General features: G+C 42.2%; 1 protein-coding gene across 3 annotated transcripts in view; it reads left to right on the top strand.

Annotated features, from left to right (window-relative positions):
- Window positions 1-10,972, top strand: part of ZNF423 (zinc finger protein 423) — a 325,427-nt gene that overhangs the window by 16,883 nt on the left and 297,572 nt on the right. For 2 of the 3 annotated variants that reach the window (XM_083513507.1, XM_083513509.1), the window contains exon 1: window positions 1-121. This exon is cut by the window's left edge. The exons of the other annotated variant lie outside the window; for it this stretch is intronic. In XM_083513507.1, coding sequence (XP_083369633.1) covers window positions 82-121 — 40 coding nt within the window. In that variant the 5' untranslated portion in view covers window positions 1-81. The remainder of the gene's footprint in view (window positions 122-10,972) is intronic. 3 annotated transcript variants of the gene reach the window in all.

Genomic DNA, 10,972 nt, shown 5'->3' with positions numbered 1-10,972 from the left:
AGGGAGGGGGGAAGGAAGACGAGAAGGAGAGGAGGAGGAGGAGGAAGAAAGAAAAAAAGAGAGAAAATCTCGGAGCTGGAAATGTCCAGAAGGAAGCAAGCCAAGCCGCGCTCGGTGAAAGGTAAGCGCCTGGGCTGGACGCATCCTGCTCGGGTTTGTGTGTGTGGAGAGATCTGCCTCTGTCTGAAGCGGATCCTGCCCGGCGCTGGAGTCTCTCGCCGGGCTCCGGGAAGCGGTGTGAGCGCCAGCCAGGCAGCCTGCCTGCCTCTGCCGCGTGACCAATCAGGGCTGGGGCCAGGCTTGGCGGGGATTGCGATTTTGCGAAGCCTTCCTCGCTGCTCCGGCGGCCCCCCCCCCCACTCGCTGCCCTTTCCCATCAAGCTCAGTCCGCGGAGCAGCGGCTCATGCTGTCTCCATCGTCGCCTCATTGAGAGTTTTGGTTTCAAGGCTGCAGGACCAGCGAAGAAAGGACGGCGAGGGAGGAGATTCCCTTGATCTGTGCTAAGTTGCAATTCCAAGTTATATCGCGGAGAGAGAGAGAGAGGAAGAGAGTCGGCTCTTAGAACTCCAAAAAAAAGAGAGGGGCATGTGAGGGGGAGAGAGGAATGCCTCTCTTTTTCTGAAAATAGTTTTAGTTCAGCAGTGGAGCCAATGCCTTGCATGTAGAAGGTCCCAGGTGCAACCCCCGCCCCACATCTCCAGGTAGCTCCGGGGAAGATTTGCCACCTGAGTAGATGCAATTCTGGGCTAGGTGGGTTGACTCTGTAGAAGGCAACTTCCACTTGAGAGTTACCGCGGGTCCCATCAGCGGACAGACCACAAGTGAAAGTCACAAGCCATTAAACAAATTAAAAAGAGCTACCTCTACAATTTGCAGATGCATTTATGTAGGCCTGCCATGCAAACCTCTTCCTGGAGATTTGTGTGGGCCGCAAGATGCTTACACCATGAGTTTAGTATTGTGGAAAGGTTGCTACCCTAAAGAGCTTACCCTTGCTAAAATTTGAGATAAGGAATGCTAGCGTATGGGTGAGGGAGATGGACACCATTCATTCAGTTGAATGACTCAGACTTGTTTGGACACAGTAGGCAATTTTTATCTCCTGGCAAACTGGGCTGCAAGCTGTAGACTTTTTACTCCAGGTTAGTTGCCTAATGCTTCAGGACTGCCTTGTATGGCAGTGCACAATGACATTATATATAGGCTTCTACAGGTTGGGTAGCGCATCACTTTGGGACAAGACACACAGACATCGGTGTGGTGGACAGCTCAGCCATGAGCCACCGTTGACTTTCCTTCCTCCAGAACTGTCCTGTAGACCTCCACAAGGCTTGAAAAGGAACACCAGGCCTGGCTTGTGGTAAATTGCCTTGTAGATGTGGATCCACAAAGCCCTTACTCCAGAGTTCCCATTGGGCTTTCTCCAGAGTAAGTTGTTTGTAGCTGTAGGTGGGCCACTTAATCCAGAAAGGGTTTCATGGGTACCTCCAGAGTAGATCTTAGCACTGCAGCTTCGAACCAGTGAATAGTTTAATAAGTTTTGGTGGGTCTTTCAAAAAGGTAGACAAGCTTTCTAGCACAAAGTATTTAGGAGTATAGCCCGATGTAGACCACTTAGGTTCTAGCAAGTTTCAGATGACTGTTGGCAGGAGAACTCCAGTTGTAAGTATTATAGTTTTGAGGTTAAGAGTTACACTGACTGTTCACTTCAGAGCCAGTTTTCAGAGACTGTGGAAATATTTCCATAATGTAGCCTTAGCCTGCAAGTTGTAAACAGGTTTACTCTGGAGTTGGAAGGCCAGGAGCTCACTGAGACTTTTGGTGAAATTTTTCCAAGGCAACATATTTCTATGGATTACCATTCTCCTAGCTCTTTTTGAACTGCTCAGCTTCCTTCTCCACAATGCCCCATGTATCCCCTAATAAGAAAGCCTCCTTTATCCCACCTTGGTAGACTTTGGGGTTTGCAAAACAAATATTTTGAAAAGGGCAACCAGAATGATCAAGGGACTGAAGGAACTCCCCAGTGAGGAAAGGTTGCAACATTTGAGGCTTTCTAGTTAAGGAATTAGGTGAGTGTGGGGTGATGGTGTCATGATCCAGGTGTGTAAAATTATGTGTGGTGTGGAGAAAGGGGATAGAGTGAGGTTTTCCTCCCTCTCACTTCTAAAACCTGAAGGCGTCCAATGCAGCTGGATGGTGGGTGAATCAGGACAGACAAAAGGAAGTACTTCTTCACACTGTGCGTAATTAAACCGTGGAACTCGCTGCCTCATGATATATGGTCACCAACTCAGACAGCTTTAAAAGGCATTCAGGCAAATTCCTGGAGGATAAGCCTATCCATGGCTGCTAGTCATGATGGCCATATATTGCCTCCAATATCTGAGGTAGTACCACGTGCCATGGTCACAGGTGGGCTGCCCAGCCTGTGGGCCTCCAACACTCCTCTGCTGGACCAGGGTGAGAACAGGAAGCAGGACTAGATACGCCTTTGGTTGGATCCAGCAGGGCTTTTCATATGATGCTCAATGGCCCATCTCAAACACTGGCTCCCCACAGTTCTCTAGCTTTTGCTGATCTTGAAAAGTTGAAGCCATGTCCGCCTTCCAAAGCCCACACCTCTAAATTGCCTCTTCTCTGTGGAATTTGCAAGCCATTCTGCCCCCCCCCTCCCCAACACCGCCAAACAAAAGTCACATCCTCTTTCAACAAAAGCAGCCTTATAATAATCCACAGACCAAGGCAGAGCAGGCCTGGTTCATTGCCCCCAAGGGCAGTCTTGTGACATTCTGTTGGCAGCTAATGCTGAAATGATTTTTATGTGGGCAGGAGAGTAAAATAACTGCTCTTTCTCCCTTCTTGTTGCCACCACCGTAAGATTTTATTCCTTGCCATGGGCAGGTTAATGGGGTTTTGTAACAGGGACGTGATTTGATCCCCCTCTGGTCTTGGTTTCCATAAAGCCTCCCCCCCCCACTCTCTTATCCTCCATCCTTTTCCTTGTATAAAATCAGGAGGAATGGCTTTAAAACTTGTATTAATGAACGGTTTTCAATTGGTTAGACAAAACGAGGTTCGATTATGAGGGAGAGGGAAAGGGTATCCCCACAATCTGGCTCTGTATGTCTGTTTGTGGGGTGAGGGAGTTCAGCCACTTACTCCATGTGGTGCGAAGGTGCTTGCACTCTCCCCAACCCCTCCAACCATCCATTTTAAAGACTTGTGTGCCCTTGGCAGAGTGGGAGCGGAGTGTTGTGTCTGCCTGTCTTTGACCACTTGGTACAATGAACAGCACCTTGCAAAAAAGATCTGTTTTTGTTTCCCCCTTCGCAATGGGTGCAAACCTTAGCAAACAGCCTTAACTGATGCATTAGCAGAGGTGTCCCGGCTTCTCCTCCTCCTCCCTTTCCCCCCTCCCTGCCTCACGCTCAAGAGTATAAGGATTTGTGGCTCTATTTCTGTAATGGCTGCTAGACTGTGCCACTTTCTTGCTGCTCTTATTGCTCAATGCAGACAGTGAGGGCTGGAGGAAAGAGGGAGCAGACTCCTTTGCAGTTTGTGTGACAAAAGTGGATGGATAAGGAGAAGCAGATTCTGTGTGTGTGTGTGTGTGTGTAAAATTGGGACATGTTGTATGCATATGCAATTTGTGATAGTGGCACACTGCTCCTTTTTGTCCCTGTGTGATCTTGAATCGATCAGCACCTTGTAGATATTTTGATTGTTGATGTGGGAAAGTTGATCCCAGTCTCAGCAAAACTGGAGTGTTTATCTTGAATTTCTCTGCTGTTACCTTGAAAATAATAGAACGGGGATAGTAAGAAGTGTTTGATGTCCAGATCCCAATTTAATGTATGAAGTGAGTTTAGGGGAGGGGGGGGGGAGGAAGAATACTGTATTGTGAACAGGGATTGGATATTGGGTTGTGGCATGGCACATTACTTACAGTACAATCCAATACATATTTGCTTGTAGGTAAGTCTCACTGTGTTCACTGGGGCTTACTCCCTAGTAAGTGTGTTTAGGATTGAAGGCTTAACATAATCAAGTAACGTACATCACAAATAAAAAAAAGATGCAAGGAGCTTGATTGTAGACGTATTTTATAACCAATTCTGGCAGGGGAATATTAGAAATGAATGGAATAAAAGCTGTCACAAGGATGCGGTGTCTGTCTGTCAATCAGTCAGTGAATCATTCAGTCATTTGCTTCAAGCCAATGGTTTGGCACAAGGAGAAATAGAGCCCTGAATGACTAAAACTATCATAGTTGGTTTGCGATAGGTATTATGGAGGGAACTCAAAAGGTGTGGCCAGGCAGAACACACACACACACACACACACACACACACACACACAGTCAGAGTGTGCATAGCTGATGCCTCCATGTGGTTTACAGAGTTGTGCAAATTGTTATGGTGATTGGTACCATTTCAGGTGGTGGACTGGTGATCATTATTGCACTGATCCAGAAGACAGAACATGGTACAACAGCTTGCTTGCTGAATAGTTGGCGCTTCCCTTGCTTGAGATATTTCACACTACCCTCCCCCAGTTTCAGTTTAACACTGCAACTCCACATCAAAAAAGCTTCTCTGTGAGTGCAGCCTAAAAGCATGAAATTGGAAAATTTGGCATGGCCTAACAAGGTGCCAGTTGATGCTCGGGATTCCAAACTGTGAAAATTTAATGGCCTGTGTTTGCTGAGAATATCTGTCCATTTTAGAGAGGCAGTGATGTTTATATTTGCACCTTGTGGCTTGTTACTTCCAAAGTACCTCCCTGTGATTTTCAGATGAAGGGCGGTATAGAAATTTAATAAATAATAACAATTTTTTTTTAAGTGATATGTACTGTTTGAAGACTTTGAAAAGGCACAGCAAACCAGTCGGCTGAGAAATCTTAAAACCTATGCATATATTACAGGTTGATCCTATTCATGTATACTCAGAAGTAAGCCCTACTGGGTTCAGTGGGACTTACTCCCAATTACATAAAATACCCTTTCACCATCTACAAAATCATTTTCCAGATCAAAATATATATTGTCCATTTGCTTTCCCCCCACTTTCCAGATTAAATACTTTTGCCTATAAGCTTTTTCCTCATTTTGCCCTCTTGAACATATTGTCAGCGTAGAAGGATACCATTGAAACCATGTTCCTTTGACATAATTTGAAAACTGGTGGGACAATGAAGAAAAGGCTCCTCATAAAAACTTTCCAGCAACTTCTGATAGTCCTGATCCTAATATTTTTTTCTGTTTAAAATGAGGTATTCTTGGGTAAGAAAGGCAGTCTCTTGCATTTTCTTCTCCCCACTCCCAGCTAACTGACTACAAACCTCATACTAAATTTAAATGATTATTAATTGTAGACACTGCCCGTTTTAGTGTCGAGGAGAAATACCTAAATTTTTAAAGGATTTATGGCAGGGAAAATGTTCTTTGTATTTCTTCCTGCAGGTCGAGGACTCTTGCTATAAAATCTGTGTTTAAGGTATCATAAAAGCGAGACCTTCACATGAAACAGAAGTTTGAAGGTGTCTCTTACAGATTGATAGTATATTTTAACCTCTCAGCTGTATGTCAGCTTAACAGTATGGTATTATGGACCTCTGCAATCCAGGACAAACTCTTGCAAAAGAAGCCCCAGTAGTAATTGATACAAGAAATATAACAACCTCAAGGAGTGAGGGGAGGGGGAGGGAAGAGTGAACTACAACAGTGTCAGGTGGATTGGGAGGGGGAATATCTGAAAGCCAAAGTTGTTCTTTGAGGGGGAGAAAGTACAAGGCTTGGGAGGTCTTGACTCTTGCTAGGTTGAGGGTATTTCATTAGAAGTATGGGTTCAGAAATACATCCTGAGATGGTAGCAAAGCAATCCCATTTCCCAGGAAGCCGTCCCAGGATGGCAGAGATACATGCCATCTTCTAATACTTCTGATACACATGTTTTATGAGCTCCTTTTAAATTTAGTTAGGTGTCCTCCCTTAAGCTGTTCTCTGTTCTTTTGTTCTGTTTTCATCCTTGTAGTATGCATAATTTGGACAATTATTCTGTAACTGAAGCAAGTGACAGTGTTTGCAATCCAAAATGGTAATTGAAATTCCAGGTTTTGTCTATTTTAAAACTTGGAATTCTCATCTTTTAAAAACATTGAGTGTTGGATGGTCAGAAGGCAAATCGGAGATCCACACATGGACTAATGTTGACTGGATAATTCGTGACTTCATAGTGGAAATACTGATTCAATCAACCTTCTTCTGTCTTTACATTTTTGTACATAAAAGGATAGATTATTTTTTGAGGGCTTGTCATTCAGGTTATACAATCAAGTAGCTAGAACTCCCCCCCCATTAAAAAAAATACCCACCAAGTGCATTTTATGATCTTGGGAGCTAGCAATCTAATAGGTTGCCACAATCCATGTTTCCATGGAAATAATTGAGATGGAGAGGTAATAAATAAAGAGTTCTAAGGTCACAGGTCCTTCAACCTAAGACAGGCAGAAAATAGGTTTAAATTACAGAGATCTCTTCAAATAAATGCACACAGGCTTGTTTCCCTAGTTGAAATATTTTGGGGGGGGGCTGTCAGTTTTTCAGTAGCATATAATCACTGTCATGATGACAGAGTTGGATATTGGGACTCCCCCTTTTTTGTAATCCCTCAACCCACCTCCTTTAGCAGTTTTTCTTTAGACAGTGTGAACCCATTTCTATGTCAAAAGTTTAAGGATTAAATGATGACATCTGTAGTAAAAAGGATGCACCATTCTGTGGGTGAAACTGCAGATCGTGTGGTAATAAAAAGCCATGGATCTGTGTGAATAGCAAGTTTTAAATATGCTGATGGCTCCTCTTTAGTTTTTTTAAATGGGGTGGAATTACTTAATCAGCCAAATGGGTGTTATGCTTTAAGTAAAAATTCATGAATAGGAACCCATTTTCTTCCCGTATGTTCAGTCTACTAAAAAAAAACATGTAGTAATTACTGTATCAGTATCCGTTCATTTAGACTGGTAGTGGTAGAACTATTTCCTTGATAAAGGGTTTAAACCTTATAATTAAATACGTTGATTATGTTAACCATCCATTGATAGTATAAATATAATGCAAGCAAGCATTGTGGTTGGCTGATAGAGTTATTTCCATTCAATCTAGTTTTGTTTAGGGGCGTATAAGGATAGTTTTGTAATCTCACTTCAAGCTTTGACTAAAGCCTGCCTAATTATCGTGTGAAAAGTTCACACAAATTTAGAGACCAGTTTAGATTTGCATTATGGTGAAGATCCAAAACTGCGACACACACACACACACACACACACACACACACACACACACTTTTAATTGTAGCCAGCTTTTTTTTTAAAAAAAGAATCTAGATGGTAAACAAAGGTATGATATTAGCAATTTGCCTATTAAATGAACAGGATATAGCTGACATCAATTGATACTGATTCTGGGGGCTTACCATAGGATGCATGGTGATCTCAAAATCTATCAAACTCTTTAAGGTGGAAGGCACTCTGCATAGAAAAAGCATATTTGCTAAATTTGTGTTTTTTTCCCCAATTTTATGATGAGAAACGTTGATCTGACTACCCAATGGCTTTTACTAAATTTACGTCCCAGATTATTTTAGGTTATTATAGAACAGATAAATTAGAGAATCCATTCTGTTTCGTGTTACATGTAATTTCAAAAATGTTCATGTGTACGGTTGGGGAGAGTCATACATCGCTGCGTTAAGCAACCAGATTTCAAACCTGACGTGCACATTGGTGGGTAACTTTGACAGCTCTGCAAATTGATGTCAGGTTGTGATGATATTTTTTTGATAAATGTGTTAGTCGGTGATCAAATTGTTTTGCAGTTAAAAAAAGAGGATGCACTAATTAAGCTTATATTTGTTACCTTGCTTGAAGTTGGAGAATTGCTGTCACCTTTTTTTTTTTTTTTTGCTTTTGCTTGGCAAAATATGCTGATAGAAACTTCTGATTCGTAACTTACCTACCTCATTTGTGTCAGTCAAAAACAAAAGAGCGCGCACACATGCACACCCCCCCTGCCACCAAACCAAGCAACCTAGGAGGCTCCTTACTTCATTATATGCAAAGTAAATAATAAAAAATATTCATCCTTTTGCTTGGCTCCAATTAGTTGATTACTATGAACGCTCTCCTTTAAAGGAATGTTGTTTTACCTATCTGCTCATACAGAGGTTTGATTTTTAATGTCTTGTGAAAAGGATTTCTTTTTGTCTTGATTGATGTCAAGAATGAAAGCGTGATGGTAATATCCCTTTGAAAGCTATTGTATTGTCAGCTCTGGCTGACAGCGGGAGGCCCTCCTAGTGGTATAGATTAGCGCTGTAGAAACACTGACATTTTCTTTGTTATATTGCTGTTGTTCTGCTTGCAAAGTCAATTATACAATGTCGGAGCTCAGTTACAGAGTTGACTGTGGAAGTAACAATGTCTTTCATACTTGTTTTAAAGATATAATTTTCCCTTCTTCATTCTCTCCCCCCTCTTCCAACACTCCCCGTTCCCTATCTGCTTCTCTTCCCAGCTGATAGCCAGGGATTTTTTGAAGGCAGTGGAATAGTATGATATGAAAATTGCATTTTTGCATTGTATAGTCATCGCTGAGGCTTCCGTAATCCTTCTTGGAAAAATAAAAATAAAACATGTATGGATCGTTCAAATATTTCGGTTCCTCCTTGTTGTGAATTCAGCAAATGAAATGGTGGGACTCTTTTCTCCCTCCACCTCCCAGGCATCTGTTAAATTAAATTACTGATTATTTTCTAATCAGTATGGCACTGTTTTGGATGTGACATCAGTGGAGATGTGGAGCGGTTGTCTAAACCAGCATATTGTGATGGAAAGTGCATAGGCTGGGTAAGGATATGTAGCTTCCATTGTCTTTTATTTCCCTTACAGAGAGTCCAGTGAAGTTTCCCTGAGGAGCATCAGAACGAAGGGGGGGGGGGAGAGCATTTGCATAGCTTACTATCTTATTGGCTGGAATTCTTCACTTGTGTATGAAATGCTTTTAATTTTCATTTTACCTCAGATGGTTCCTGTTGGACCCAAATTGATAAATAGTGTGGGTGGAGGGGAGAAGCAGGAGTGGTTATTAAAGGACGAGTTTTTGGAGTTGGTGTGAATTAATAAGCCAAATGATAAATATAAACCAAGGTGCCTAATTTTCTTTCTTGCTTCTTTTGGTGGCAAAAAAGGAAGGGAGTTAGATGGTTAGCTAAGATGCAGTGGATTCATCATCCCTCCCCTGCCCCTCCCTCTAAAACATTTGTATATAATCAGGGAAGCAGATAGAACATCATTCATTACCAAATTGCCTTAAATAACAAGTATCCAGCGGAACAATCCCTCATTGGGAATGTTAATTGTGGGATTTCTAAATTACTGTTCTAAACTAATAGACAAAAGATTCCACAGTTACCAGTAATTTGTCAGGATTTATTTTGTTTCTCTTCAATAATTGAAAATTAATGTCTTGAAGTGAAAACAGATGTTCGAGCCATCTTCTCAATTGGGTATAAAAAAGGGAGGCTTTGTGGATGTACCGTGTTCACAAGCTCAGTTGATACTGGGCTAATGAAGGGTTTGGTCTTGCCTGTTTGATGGATGGAATATAAGTTTAATTATCCTGTAAGTGAAATGAAAACTCCCGGGCGAATGAAAACTGCATCATTCAATTGTGCACTAATTCTTAGAGTTAATACACATACACGTTTGAAAATGGTTTGTTTTTCCATCCTTGGCAATTCACACATAGGCAAAACTCAACAAAAATATTCTACCCATCCATCTACCCAGTTGTGTCCCTGTTCATCTATCACAAGGAAGGTTGAACACAGAGTCTGGAAGGAATTGTTTTCACTTGGGCTACAGGTTTGCAAAGACCTGTTTGCCTGATTGGCTCAATAGTGAACAAGAATCCTTTTCCAGGCAGCCAGCTGAAGCAGCTCTTGCAATATGGTTCTTTGCTTTTGGGTTATCTGTGCATCATAAATTATTGGAGCACCTTCCCAATAAGGAAAAGGATCAACTTTTTAGTTTAGGGGCAAAATGACTAAGGGTGGTTTTAATAGAGATTTACATTATTTTGCATGGTGTGGGGAAAAATGGATAGAGATAAATTTCTTTCCTATATCATCTTTCTAGAATTTGGGTCATCTGATGAAATTGTGGGGCAGGGGATACAAGGCAGTGCTTTGTTACACAACTCACAAGTAGCTTGTACAGTGGTACCTTGGTTTAAGAACAGTCCTGTTTATGAACGATTTGGTTTATGAACTCCCCAAAACCGGAAGTAGTATCCCGGTTTGTGAATTTTACCTTGGTGTAAGAACGGAATCTGAACGGTGGAAGGGCACTGGCAGTGGGAGACCTCATTAGGGAAAGCACATCTCGGTTTAAGAACGGTTTCGGTTTAAGAACGGACTTCCAGAATGGATTAAGTTTGTAAACTGAGGTACCACTGTATTGTAAAAGCTTCAGGTTGCCTCATGGGAAGTGATTTATAAATGAAATTAATGAATAATAATGATTGATGGAATTCCCTGCCACATGAATGTGGAAATGGGCACTAGCATAGACAGAAGAGGTCTTTCAGTGGTAACTTGTCAGGATGGCTATATGGAGCATCCAGGTTTAGAGGCTGTACAGTGGTATCTCTACTTACGTTCACCACCAGTTACGTATCCTTCGGCATATGTATGCGGCAAACCTGGAAGTATTTTTCCAGGTTTCGCCGTGCGCGCATGTGCAGAAGCAGTACCTCTGGTTGTGGAAACCTCAGGATCCGACTGGAGCTCCAGAACGGATTCTGTCTGCAACTGGAGGTACCACTGTATATATTGAAATCTCACTTGCTGGAGAGCAGAAGCAAGGGAGAGAGTCTTCATACTCTGGTTGTGGGCTTCCCAGAGACAA

This window comes from Podarcis liolepis, assembly GCF_965112155.1.
Source record: "Podarcis liolepis genome assembly, chromosome: 7".
Classification (NCBI taxonomy): Eukaryota; Metazoa; Chordata; class Lepidosauria; order Squamata; family Lacertidae; genus Podarcis; species Podarcis liolepis.
Note: the sequence above shows the minus strand (reverse complement) of the source record. Positions and strands in the feature narration are given on the sequence as shown.